This window comes from Lithobates pipiens, unplaced genomic scaffold (assembly GCF_037356315.1).
Source record: "Lithobates pipiens isolate NorthernLeopardFrog02 unplaced genomic scaffold, aLitPip1_a1.2 Scaffold_19, whole genome shotgun sequence".
NCBI classification, from domain to species: domain Eukaryota; kingdom Metazoa; phylum Chordata; class Amphibia; order Anura; family Ranidae; genus Lithobates; species Lithobates pipiens.
This window is the reverse complement of record NW_027507764.1, coordinates 246931170-246945822: the sequence shown is the minus strand read 5'-3', so window position 1 is coordinate 246945822 and position 14653 is coordinate 246931170. Positions and strand designations below refer to the sequence as shown.

General features: G+C 41.0%; 1 protein-coding gene and 1 long non-coding RNA gene across 2 annotated transcripts in view; one reads left to right on the top strand and one right to left on the bottom strand.

Annotated features, from left to right (window-relative positions):
- NFX1 (nuclear transcription factor, X-box binding 1) overlaps positions 1-14653 on the bottom strand; it is a 167133-nt gene that overhangs the window by 41748 nt on the left and 110732 nt on the right. Inside the window, exons 16-18 of the mRNA XM_077491886.1 lie at positions 12873-13103; positions 5175-5248; positions 1301-1402 (exon numbers count right to left, since the gene is read on the bottom strand). Coding sequence (XP_077348012.1) covers positions 1301-1402; positions 5175-5248; positions 12873-13103 — 407 coding nt within the window. The remainder of the gene's footprint in view (positions 1-1300; positions 1403-5174; positions 5249-12872; positions 13104-14653) is intronic.
- LOC143996680 (uncharacterized) overlaps positions 1-14653 on the top strand; it is a 77682-nt gene that overhangs the window by 39931 nt on the left and 23098 nt on the right. The gene's annotated exons all lie outside the window — the stretch shown is intronic.

Here is a 14653-nt window from a genome sequence, read left to right as displayed (position 1 = left end):
CTGCCTCCACTGCACAAAAGTAGGCTATACAGAGGGGCCCTGAGCCCTGTAGTGGCTGGAGGAGAACACTGCAGCTCAATACACCTTCTGCAACACACACAGCCTGGCCAGCCAAATCAAACATCATATTGCCCCCAGTGCCCACCTGGACCAGTCAGTCAGATTTTTTTTTCAAAGAAACATTGCAAATGTAAATTTACCATTCCTGCCGCAGGAATTTGAATAACAGGAGTCCAACCTTCACCCATTACGGCGGGCTCGGTCATAAAAAAAAACCTTGAAGGACTTGGCCCCCTTTAATCTGGGGACCACTCCCCTGGACCTGTATAGCAAACTGCTGGAAAGCACATTGGTCAAGAACAAACACTGCACAGGATTCCATTTCGCAGGTTCCAGTGCTATAAGGCCACATTTCAGGCCAACCTCGAGGATTCTTCTCTCCTATACAACAAGGCTGGCATCCATTTTAGCTAACCACCCTTTGAATGGATCGGATTTCAGTACTTGATCTACGGAACTGTTTTCAGACCTCCAGCACATGCATCACACCACGAACCATCACCTTACAGAAACTAGAGGTATTTCCTGTATAGGAGGACTTATATAGTAGAGGACTAACTGTTTGATTGATCTGCCAGTGTCCATTCACCTAAAGGTGGCGCATAACCCACATGATTATAACCTGCTCTGTGTCTCATGATGTACGATACAGAATCACTGAATCAAATTTAAAATCTCATATCAAACAGTGGACTATTCCCCTGGACAAAAGCAACTAGAGAATAAAGAAAACTGACATGTGCACATAACCTGACCAAAGTGTGTCATGATGGGTCCATATTCCTTTCTCGTCCATTGTTTAGTCAAGTTCTGCTCAGCACTTTGTGTCAATCCCAGACATCTTCCAGTGGTCTATGTGCAGGGGATAGCCCACTAATTTTCTAATTGTACTCCTATCTACGAAGTTACTTGTCTTATTGTGAGGAACAGCAATCTGTGTTGAGAATACAAAGCAGCCAAATCCTTTTTTGTCGTCTGGAGATTAGCCGGCTATGAATGTCCACTGACTTTTGGCAGTGGCCATAGATGCTGTGGTTGCGGTGTGATCCAAAAATCAACCAGCACCTTTGATTCAACTGCTTTTGAAAGGCTAGTGCCTTGGCTGTCATGTTAGGCGTCTTGCTTTAATGCTATAAGTCACTGACCCAGAACATGCATACAGACCAGGAAAGCAAAAGAAAAGTCATTATGTGCAAATATGTTCTGGGTCTTGCATTCATAGACCAACACACTGCCTTACCTCGTTTGCTTAATTTCCGTTTTGGTGACAAGTTTTCCAATATCCACTGAATCCCCCAGTTGCATTTCAGAGAGCTTTGCTGCCATAGATATAGCTGCTATTCTACAAAACAAAAGTTCATGGGTAATAAGTGAAATCCCTCAAAATTCACTTAGCTCGTCTAGCTTTTTAGACAACAGGTGTATAAAGTCAGTCATAACTTATGTATGATAATAATGGCTTAGTAGAATCAAAATTTCCACTCACCTGCTCACATTTGGCAAGTGGAAATTAGCTGAGGGCGCTGCAGGCAGGCGGGGTTGAATGCAAGCAGATTCTCCTCCCAGCAATTGGCCAGGAAACTGCGGGGAAGGGAGAGGAGAGGAAAAGGAGAGTCAGGCCTGATCACAGAAGGGCAATCCTTTTGTGACACAGCATGGCTTTGAAATGCTGGCCATTTTCAAAGTCCTGCCTCCTGGACCAGCTTCTATGATAGACAGCACACTAGTCCAATTCCGGGAATTTGAAGTAGTGTGATGTCTATCATTGGAGCCGGTCCAAGTAGCGGGACGTTGCTTGACAGCAGCTGGAATTTCAGAGCCAAGCTGTGTAATAGAAGGAGTTCCCCTCTCTGTGTGATCCAGCTGGCTCTAATCTTCCTCTCCCTTCCCCACAGTTTCCTAGCCAATCACTGGGAGGAGAATCGGCTTCCATGAGTCTGCGCTGACGGCCACTGGTATGCTGCACCAATGGACACCGATGAGGCTGCACTAATAGGCACTGATAAAGTTATTGTTAATATTTAGTTTTGTAACTTAATTCTGCATAAAACATTTAACAGTGTAATTTCATGAGATAATTTACAAAAGGCATGTTTAAGGGTGGAATAATGGGCAGGGCAACCAGTCGCGAGATACTCTTAAAGTGTTAACCACAAAAAAAGTGCTTGTGCTGTGTAATCTGACCCCCCCCCCCCCCCCTCTAAACAAAAAAAATAAAATAAAAAACCTCCCTAAATCTGGCACTTCCTGTATCGACTCTAAACTGACCACAAAAATCAGGGCTGCTCAGCCCTGACCACTGTGGTCAGAGTGCGTCTCTTCATCATACGCTGCTGTCCAGTTCCCCCACCCACTCCTTTATCATCTCCCTCTCTGTGTACGCCCCGCCCAAGACCATAGCCTGCATTTTAGAGCACATAAAAATGCCTGCAGTGTCCCACAGAGCGCTTTGTGCTTAACGTGGCAGAGAGAACTCTACAATTGGAGGAAAGGGGTTACCTAGCTGCCAGGTCAAGTGACTTGGCTCTTTTATTACCCCCCAAATGTAGTCATTCTTAGCAATCTGCTGGGGTGATTTTTCACACGTCAGAATCAGCATTTTATGCTAGAACAAACATTATACACTAACCGGCCACATTAGGTACACCTAGTCAGTAGCAGGTTGGACCCCCTTTTACCTTCAGAACTGCCTTAATTCTTTGTGCCATAGATTCAACAAGGTTCCTCAGATTTTGGTTCATATTGACATAATAGCATCATGCAGTTGCTGAAGGTTTGTCGGCTGCACATCCATGATGTGAATCTCCCGTTCCACCACATCCCAAAGGTGCTCTATTGGATTGGAAGCTGGGGACTGTGGAGGCCATTAGAGTGAAAGCATTGTCACGTTCAAGAAGATTTAAGCTTTGTGACATGGTGCATTATCTTGATAGAAGTAGCCATTAGAAGAGGTAGTCATAAAGGGATGGACATGGTCAGCAACAACACTCAAGTAGGCTGTGGCGTTTAAACTATGCTCAATTAATATGAAGGGGCCCAAAGTGTGCCAAGAAAACATCCCCCACACCATTACACCACCACAAGCAGCCAGAATGGTTGATACAAGGCAGGATGGATCCATGCTTTCGTGTTGTTTACACCACATTCTGACCCTACTATCTGAACGTTGCTGCTGAAAGCAAGACTCAGACCAGGCAACATTTTTCCAGTTTTTTATTGTCTACTTTTGGTTATCCTATGCAAACTGTAGCCTCAGTTTCCTGTTCTTAGCTGACAGGAGTGGCACCTGGTGTGGTCTTCTGCTGCTGTAGCCCATCTTCAAGGTTCAATGTTTTGTGTGCTCAGAGATGGTATTCTGCATACCTTAGTTGTAACGAGTGGTTATTGGAGTTACTATTGCCTTTCTATCATCTCCAACCAGTCCCCATTCTCCTCACACATCATCAACGAGGCATTTTCATCCACATAAATCCCGCTCACTGGATATTTTCTCTTTATCTGACCTTTCTCTGTAAACCTTAGAGATGGTTGTGCGTGAAAATCTCAGTAGATCAGCAGTTTTTGTAATACTCAGACCAGCCCATCTGGCACCATCAATCATTACACATTTCAGGTCACTTAAATCCCCTTTCTTCCCCATTCTTGGTTTGAGCTTCAGCAAGTCATCTTCACCACATCTAGATGTCTAAATGCACAGAGTTACTTTCATGTGATTGGCTGATTTGCAATTTGTGTTGCTAAGCAATTGAACAGGTGTACCTAATAAAATGGTCGGTGAGTGTACATTTTCTGAAAGCAGAAGCCTTGGAGAACAAAATGGTGCTTGCAATGTTTTACATAATAGAATATTTGTGCAACCATCTATCAAATGGGCGGCACAGTGGTGTACTGGTTAGCACTCTCACCAAGCAGTAAAAAGGGTCGCTGGTTTGAATCCCAACCACGACACTACCTGGAGTTTGCATGTTCTCCCTGTGCTTGCGTGGGTTTCCTCTGGGTACTCCGGTTTCCTCCCACACTCCAAAGACATGCAGGTAGGTTAATTGGCTTCTGTCCCAAATTGGCCCTAGTATATGAATGGGGACCTTGGATTGTGGGCTCCTTGAGGGTAGGGACTGATGTGAGTGTGCAATGTACAGGGATAGGGACAATTGTAGACACTCACTCAGGTTGAACTGGATGGACTGGTATCTTTATTCAACCTTACTAACTATGTAACTATGTAAATATTTTTTATGAAGAAATATACTAAAATAAATTTTAGTGCACACAAATGCACTATAATGCCCAATGTTTTGTTAAAATATAAAAAAGTTCTTGAGTCAAGTAAATACCAAACATGTCCCAGAATAATAGGAGAGGCTGGGAGCCACCATGGGTGGTGGCAGGAGGGGGCCCATCCCTTCATAGCGATGAAAGTGAGGGGGGAGCTATAAAGCTTGCCAGATCACTTTTGAAAAAACAACCCATAGCCAGCTTTAAAGGACGGTTTTAAGACCATGGCCGCAGCCGTGATCTTTTAATAAACAATTGCTGACAGGACGTCCTTATATCTACGTCAGTCAGCAAGTGGTTAATAGCGCTTCTCAGATTGAGTTTTTTTTTTTTTTAAACCAGTGAGATGAACGAAAAAAGAAAAAAAACACCACAACTGAGAAGCTTGCTGTACTAACTATGCGATGTTAGAACAGCGATCTCCCTGCTGAGCCATAGGCTGCAAGCGCTGATCGGATGCTGGTTTTCCAACATCCTGTTGGACATTCTGCTGAACTGTCCAATATTCGGCCTCTGTGTACCAGTCTTTAGTGGGTACTGTAGTAGTAGTATCTGAGGAAACAAAAATTCTCTTTAAAATAAACTTGTCATAAGAGGCGTGGATGCTGCCGTTGCTAGTCTACTACTGAAAATGCTAGATGCCTGGCTGTGCGACTACTTTTGAGTCACAGTCATCAAACAAAAATTCTAGAAATAAGTGTCAGAGCGATAGCCAGGGAATAAGCATCCCCATTGGTGGTCAGCAATAGCGGGCTCTAATTCATATTTTATGACAGTTTGTCTTTAAGTGACACATACGATTTATGTTAGAAAGAAAGAGTAAAATCTGAGATATGAACCTTTGATAGGCTGAGGAAGCCACTGGGCAAACCACATTCTCTTTCCTCCTTCCACATTCACACTGGAGCTCTACCTGAGGGACAGATAAGTGACATTAAAACAAATGTGACAATTTCAACTCATTATGACATTGTTATACAAACCAAATCATAAGCCAAACTACATATTAGAAAAAATATCCTACGATTACCAACAAATAATTAAAACCTGCAACTGCTTTATAGGACCGATTTAAGGAAATAAATGTAACAGAACATTACTTTTACTATAATATAAAATTCATAAAAATTCTGACTTTATAATCCACTTTACAATAAAATATTACTCACAAAACAAGAAATCTTGCCATCAATAGCTCCATTTTTAATAAGACCCTCTTCAGAATTCTTAGGTGCCTCTATATGACAAATAACTGAAGGCGACAGACTCAAGTAGCAGTTGTAAAAAAATACATGAACTTAGGGCAAGTCCCACGTGTGGTGGAGCACTGAGATCTTAGTGCCCATACAGACACCATGTCCTCAATGCAGCAGAGCCCCCTCTCGCCAATGTAGCCGTCACACAGACGGCGCAGCAGCTGAGAATTTTTTTAAGCTGGGTGGGCAGAGTCTGATGGGAATTTAGCAGGATTATTTTAAGTTGAAAACCTCCAAATTTTTAGAGTAGGTTGCTTATTTACAGTTTAGGGTACCTTCCATTTTCACCATTTGGCAAACAGGTGCAATTTAAAATTTACAAATATTTTTTATTAACTTGATACAGTTTTAGCATTCAGTAGAAAATTTGCAGGACATTTTGCTGCATTTGTGTCCACCAATAATGAATTTAGTGTAATAAAAATATTGTTTTGGTAAAACATTCGCACAAATATCACGGGCCCCTAAAAAAAAAAAAAAAATAAAAAAAAAAAAAAAAATTCAGTAGCATCCGTTTTTCATTTCAATGGTCCTAGGATTTCAGACAATATATGGTATATGGTTTATGGTTTGGGGGGGGGGGGGGGGGGGGTGTACCATTACCATATAAACAGCTCTGAAAGCTGTAAGTGAAAAAATAAACCAAAATGGGAAAATTGGAGCATAGGGCCTGGTAGTGTAAGGTTTAAAGGGCACAGTATTCTTTGATTGTCATTCATAGATTGCCCATTCAAATGCAGACCAACAGAGGGATGGGCAACATGGCAGCAAATGGTAAAAGGCCCCAAGAAAAAAAAAAAATATATATAAAAAATTAAAACTGAGTATGACCCGCAGTTAAGTTCAAAGTGCCACTGGAAGGACCTAAAGTCCCCAAATAGTTGAGGCCTGGTTATTCACGTAGTTAGAATTTGGAAAATGAAAAATAGAAGACCATGTGGGAGGTTTTAGCTGTGAAAAATTGCATGATGCTGAAAAGAGCAAGAAGCACTCATAAATCTAGTATAGTGAACCTTGAAAGGAAAGGGTGGACCCCGAACCATAATATACACCTGATGGTCTGAGTCAACTAGACATGGTGGTCCAAGATGCTAAATATAACCTTACAGTGTCCAACTGAAATACAAAAGAATTTAGTCTTCCACAAGAAGCAGTGCCTTAGATATAGTTTCTCAAAGCCAGAACTATTTCCAAACAATGGAGAGAAATTTCCATTTGGTAAACTAAAGCCAGACCGACGAACAGGAAAACCATGCCAAGCCCAGAGAAGCGGTACTTGAATATATGGTGGCTGGGCAGCACCAAGCTGCCTGACAGACTGAAGCTCTTGAATCAAAAGACACTAAATCCTTCAATTAGGCACTAAATAGCATAAATGTGCTCCGTAACATTCTTGTGTGTGCACACATGCTCCAGAATTAGCATTCAAAGAGAAGAAGTAGGTACAGGAGGGTAAAGAGGAGTACTCCCCCATGTGGCCAAGTTGAGAAGTGCATAAACAAGCCTAGAATATTGAAAAAAAAAAAAAAAAACGAACTCCCACAAAAAAACGGCCAATTAACTACAGATGCTACTGTAGAATGTATATAGGTAGTACCAGTGTGTAAAAAAGCAAATAGAAGGTAAAACCGCTCTATCTAAATATTTGATGACAGCTGCCAGCACAACAGAAACGCTGCAAAATTGAACCAAAATAATAATAATATAGTACGGCCCTGAAGACAATAAGTGTTAGTGTTCAAATCAATGAAAACTACAAAACAGACATATACAATATCCCAATGGTGTTAAAATATATAGTACAATAACAAAAATAACTATATCAATAGTGATAAATGACAAATATGGCAAATATAATAAATACACAATTCAATATATATCACCACTGTGCAAACAGTGCAAAATTATGATAAACCAGTGCTTTATATGTTAACATATATCTGACTATACAAGCATGTTACAGTCCATAAAAGTGCCAAAGATGAAATATTAAGTGACAATGTTGGTTGTCTTGAAACAACTGGAGTGACTTATGTGAATTGACTCCACCACCATATGGAGAGAGGCTTACCGGATACTCTGGACTCAATAAGGCCTATACCTAATGAGTCTCATGTGCTTAATGATGTAAACACACCCAGAGGGGTATACAGTAGCTCCAGACTCCAATGTACACCGAAACAAGCAGAATACGTCAGAGTAGATACTGTGGATATCCACCATATAAATGATGGCTGATGGACACTAGTTCTTTCCAGTACAGTATGGACCGAAGGAGAACAGATAAGGCCTCGTAGTGCGATACCGCTTCACAAAAAAAGTTTATTAAAAATCATAAAAATGGGTACTCATATGTGAGAAGACATATAAAAGCATGTAAATAGATTCTTGCAATGCAGTGGCATAAAACAGAGGGACCTCAACCTAGCATAAGCTCTTGTTCAATAACTCTATAGGAAATTCCCAGGCATATTGGCCTGCCCTGGAATTAAGAGCCATTTGACTAACTGGTGAACGTTCCAGTATTTCCATATCTGGCCAGAAACTACAAAGTAGCTATAGCTGACTAGAGAAACTTCCAAAAACGTAGCGCTGTTACAGAGGGAACACCAGTATAAACTGAGAAACCTACATTCGGTGGCTGACTGGAGAGACATCCAGGATTCAATATACATGGCATAAATCAACCAGTGCTCATTGGCTGGAGAAACTTCCAGGATTTAACATATCCAGGGGGAATCTACACTATATTACTACCAGTATTGCGGTGCCTGCCTTTACACGCACATGAGCGTTAATGGCATCCCAGTCTTAGTGCGTAGTGTTCAATATTGAATTTTCCCACCCTTTGGAAGGCTGTCCACAAGGTTTACGAGTGTGCGTCTAGGGGAATGTTTGACCATTCTTCCAGAAGCGCATTTGTAAGGTCTGGCATAGATATGGATGAGAATGCCTGGCTCGCAAACTTCACTCCAAAGGTGTTCTATTGGGTTGAGGTCAGAAATCTGTGTAGGCCAGTCACGTTTCTTCAACCCCAACTTGCTCATCCATGTCTTTATGGATCTTGCTCTGTACACTGGCGCAGAGTCATATTAAACAGGAAGGGGCCACCCCCAAACTGTTCCCACAAATTTGGGAGCATGAAATGGTCCAAAATGTCTTGGTATGCTGATGCCTAAAGAGTTCTCTTCACTAGAACTAAGGGACCAAGCCCAACCCCTGAAAAACAACCCCACACCATAATCCCCCCTCAACCAAATGGTTTGAGCCGGTGCACAAAGCAAAAACCATAAAGACATGGATGAGCGAGTTTGGGGTTGAGGAACTTGACTGGCCTGCACAGAGTGCTAACCTCAACCCGATCGAACACGTTTTGGGATGAATTGGAGCATAGACTACGAGCCAGGCCTTCTCATCCACATTAGTGCCTGGCCTCACAAATGCACTTCTGAAATTATGATGAAACATTCCCATAGACACACTCCTAAACCTTGTGGGCAGCCTTCCCAGAAGAGTTGAAGTTTTTATAGCTGCAAAGGGTGGGCCAACTCAAAATTGAACCCTACGGATCAAGACAGGGATGTCATTAACGTTCATGTGCGTGTAAAGGCAGGTGTTCCAATACTTTTGCCAATATAGTGAATCAGCAACTGTTGAGTGAAGAAGAAAAAAAAATAAATAAAATCAAGGAACAGAGAACAGCAGAGCTGAAGAAAAAACTTTCACCTCTGAGGACAGAAAAAAAAAAAAAAAAAAAAAAACACACAATGGTTGCGATTGGTCGGGGTCATCCTGTGTTGGCTAGCTTTCTTTTTTGCCATTGCGCATTTCTCTTGTAGGTAGCAGTATAACACAGACAGTCTAAGTAGTCCTGTGTCCCTCAAAGAACAAGAATTTATTAATTTAATTTTTTGTCAGAAAAAAAATTAACACACGCATAGTATTTTCCCCTCACATGAAGCGCATATCAAACCATGCACTATAGGAAAGGTCAAGCAATATGTCTGACATAATTTCAGCTTTGTAAAAAAAATATAATTCAATTAAAAAAAGGACTAGCACAAAAGGTATACATGTAATGTGAAGTAATCATCAGTAAATATACTAATAAACTAGTGAACGCTATCTTTCAAATTCATTCACAATGGAAAACTAGGACACTGCAGTGTGAACAGCAGCATTTAATCCCTTATCACTTTTGTTTTTATACGCGTTGCCAATGTACACCAAGGCAGTGCTACTGCATGCTAAGCTGATTACCTTATCTGTGCATTTCTGCGTCTTGAAAAAAATACATGTGCATTTTTTTAGTGCAACAATGCAGGTTTTTGGTCTTATAGACTTCAATATGAATGAGCACATGAAAAACAAATGAAAATGCATAAAAAAAATAAATGCAGACCCACAAATATGAACCTAACCCTTAAAATATAACAAAAGGGTAAAACGCCTTTTGATAGTTTTAAATAGAACGAGGAGGAATTTGAACACCTGTGAGATTTACATTGCTGTCAATGTCCCTTTTAGAGAGGCTGACCGCTCGGTTTTGCCTGTTTAAACTGAATGTGAAATTTTTTTTTTTTTTTAAATCCCAAATTTTGGGTTGTCACTAGAACAGGAATAGAGGAGAAATTTGGTCACCCCCAGAGATCCCCCTCACTTCCTGTTTTATCTGGGACAGGAAGTAAAGGGTACTCTCCCCAATGGGGCACAGATGGCAAAAATAAAACTAACAGGGGTTATAACCTGTCCTTAAAAAAAAAAAAAAAGTGTTTCCTTTAATTCTACTTTAAATGGATTTTAAAGGAATTTAAAAGGTTTTTCTGCTTGCTGTAAAAATACACCGAGAGCTCATCCAAAGCTGCAATTGTGTGAATGAATCCTAGGCATTCAGCCTACTGTTTGGAGAATCACAGATTTTGCCACACAAAACCCAACTCCTGCCAATGTTTCTTAATAACACCCCAATTTACTCGGTCAGTTCACCACATGACGTGAATTTTATCACCCTGCAGGTTTAGATGTGGAACATCTGTGCACTGTGGTGGGTTATGTTGGAAAATAATGTCGTTATCTTGCAGTGCACTGGCAAAGCACAAAAGATAAATGCCTTACAGCTCACGGCCAATTCCCTCTCAGTGCTGCTTTCCTGAACTCCTGGGCTTTACAGGAAAAACACTGGAGAAGGGAGGGGGAAGCAGGGAAGTACCTTGCACCTAAGGCTAAAGGGCTGAATGTTTTTAGTCCCTCTATGAATGGTGGCACCAATGTGTAAAAAAATAAAAAAGCCACCCTTAGACAGGAGGCCTGGAACATTGACCATGGCACCAGTGTACATTGAAACATAGGGAAGTAATACAAATAAATATAGCTGCATACTCCATACTCAAAACTGGCTATATACTAGTATTTCAAAATCCACATTTATTTTCGACTGCAGTGACGAGAACATTTGAAGGCGCAAGATAGAAATTTGTTTATTCAAGAAAAAAATTTCAACAGTGTTTGTAGTTTTCATTGGATAGTCCTTTTACTCCAAAATCAAAAATGTTAAAAGCTAACAAAACCAAAGTTTTTTTTGAAAATCCACAAGTGTATGGCCAAGCTTATATGATTAAAAAAGTTGTAAACCCTCCTGTTTTTTTTACCTTAATGCATCCTGAAAACACACCTGGCAGTGATCAGCTCCCTAGCCCCCCCGTGTTACTTACCTAAGCCCTGTATTTCTGTTGGTGGAGGGTCCCGGCTCTTGATTGGATAGCAGCGCAGCCATTGGCGTCCGCTGCCGTCAATCAAATCCAATGAAGCGGGCACTGCGGTCAAGTCTGGCATTCGTGTCTATGGATGCAAATTCTGGACTCAGGAGCACACCCACAAAGTAACCCCCCTGACACTTCACTCCTGGAAGGATTTACCCCCTTCCTGATCAGAGCACTTTTTTCAATATGGCACTGTGGCGCTTTAACTGACAGTTGCACGTTGCGTCGTGCAACATTGTACCCAAACAAAATTTTTGCCCTTTTTTTCCCCCACAAATAGAGCTTTCTTTTGGTGGTATTTGATCATCTCTGCGGTTTTTATTTTTGTGCTATAAACAAAAAAAAAGCAACAATTTTTTGCTATAATATCCCACAAAAATAACTAAAAAAAACATTTATTTTCTCCAGTTTATGCCGATATGTATTCTTGTACATATTTTTGGTGAGAAAAAAATAAATAAAAAATATCGCAATAAGAAGTTATAGCATCTACAAAATAGGGGCTAGCGTAATGGCGGCGATCTGCGATTTTTATCGCGACTGCGACATTATGGCAGACACATCGGACACTTATGACACCATTTTGGGACCAGTCATTTATACAGCGACCAGTGCCATAAAAATGCACGATTACTGTGTAAATGACAATGACAGGTTAGGGGTTAAACACTAGGGGGCGGTCAAGGGGTTAAGTGTGTCCTAGGGAGGTATTCTGACTGTGGGGGGGGGGGGGCTTCCAATGACATGATAACAATCACGGCTTCCGATGACAGGGAGCAGTAGATCCCTGTCATCTCACTAGGCAGAGTCCACGGGACCCACGGGCATGGTCACGGAGCATGCGCCGGGCGCCCACAATGCCGCGGTTTAAAGGGGACGTCCCTGTACACCCATTTGCCCAGCCGTGCCATTGTGCTGACATACATTGTCGTGCACTGGACAGCTAGTGGTTAAACCCTGGAAAGGGTTTAAAAAACAAACAAAAACAAAAAAAGTGCAGGTTTAATAGAACTTTGAAAAGGTTCTAAAGGCAGAAGGCTCTTTCCCTTAAAGCATTAAAGTAAAAAAACTTCTGCATTCCCCCTCCCCTTATACTAACCTAAGCACAATCATGATCCAGCACTGTGCACGAGAGCAGATGCCCTCAGTTCTCTCCCTCATCATTGGCTCAGAGACAGCAGCAGAATGCTCATGCTGTTGTAAATCACAGCCAGTGAGGGGGGAGCAGGGCCGAGTCATGCCATGGGTGCATGAAGCCGGCTCTATCGCGAGCCTGCACAAGCGCCCCCATGGCAATCGGTTTGCGATGGTGGGACTTGGCAGAAGAGGAGCCAGATTAACAGACAGGGGACTGCAGAAGAAGGGGGGGGGGGGGGGTTCCTGGCAAAACCATTGCACAGAACAGGCAAGTATAGTATGTATGTTATTTTTAAAATGTAATCCTTTACAAATCACTTTAATGCATTTCATGTGACCACAGAAATATTGAGCATCTTCACAGAACAGTTATTATATCAATTACCTGTGCACTGCAGTTGGATGTTGGGCATGGCTGTGACGGGTGGCAGTTCGCCAAACACGGATGCCCACAGTCTGGTCTTAGAAGAGTGCAAGGTTGCTTACAGTCTTCATCTATGAGGCACTCTCCTTTGTGGCAAATCCTTTTGCATTTGTGCATTGCACATTGTAGAAGCTGATTGCAACGTAGGCCACAGGAAATGTCAGTGAGATGACAGGGGATGTTGTTCCTAAGCTGGGTCAAGAAGAGAAAAAAAAAAAAAAGTAAACATAAGCTTAACTAATTTAAATCATTATGGTAATAAAAGGACACAACACTATCAAATATCTGAAGAAAATACAGGAGATTGCAAAAGCAGGTTGAGAAAAGGATATTGAAGAAAATAATAATCCATTACTAAATGAATCAAAGGATGTGCAAATTTATGAAGGCAGATGACTATGTGATATCTATCTATCCATCACATAGCCTTTATACTATTAGTAGGGAACTGGTCTAAGACAAATAGAGAGATATGTTGAAGGATAGACACAGTATGTTCTAATGTGCAACCTAAGCATTTGCATAATCCGACACAGTAACTGGATATCAGATAAAGAGACTCTTAGATGTAAGCTTCTAATACATCAGGACTTCAAACTCCCAGACACCATGAATTGGCATATAAAGAGCAAAGTCATTCCCAGCATGTTAAGAATGTCACAGAAAGCGCTTTCAGCATTTTTACTTTATAATGGAGGAAGAAGGCCCAGCCTTTATAGTACATATGCACTAGTAATTGTTTCTGGTTCCTATAGCTATATACTTGCTGGGCTATTTAAAGCAATCCATATATTTTTCTGCACTGTCAAAAGCTCCCTAGTGTGTACTTTCACGCTGCATTCTATCTTTCTATAGCACTGCCAATGGATCCTTCTTTTATACATCGCATAACTGATTTGCACATTAAAATGTCAAAACACAGCCACTACTTCTCTTTTATTTCCTTTAATGAGAAAGCTAAGACTTTACAAGATGAATGCCAAAACTGAAGCTTTAAAACCATAAATCTAATAGAAATGGCATGTACGTCAAATTATAGAAGCTGACAATTCTCTAATATAGGGTAGGTACACACAGTGTCTCCCCTAAACTCAGAATTTGTCACCTTCAAACCCAAGGAGAAAATACCCACAAATTAATTTGTACATATATTTTCTATAGTATGATCAGAACCAAAAAACTTGCTATTTAGCACTCTGCAACTCAAAGGGAACTAGAAGGATTTTTTTTTTTTTGGCAACAACTAAACGAGGGTTGGTAGTATATAGAGGGCGCTCATAGGTGAACTAGTTATAATAACAATAACAGAAATACGAAATACTAATTGCACAATTGTCTAGGTGAAATGGTGAAGAGTGTGAACTCCAAAAACAGTACAAAATAAAAAAATACTAATTTACAAAGAAACTAGTAGGCATGACATTAACAATCAGTCACAACATTAGACAACAGTGGTGATAGTAATATCCCAAATGCAGAGACACAGCCACAATTTTATTGCAGACAAAGTGATCTTCTAGAATTGTATATAATACCTTCTATGTGGATAGTGGGAATTCCTTCACCAAGAAGTCAAAAATGACACCCCACAGTGCTAGGTTTAAAAACTGCTTACCAGATACAACAACTTCTTTAATTAAAAAGAAAGTCAAACGCTTGTGCAGGATTGTGCCTGATCACATATGGAGACCGGATGTTAATGGGCGAAAAGCTTCCTCCCCCGGATGGTTTAAAAATACTGT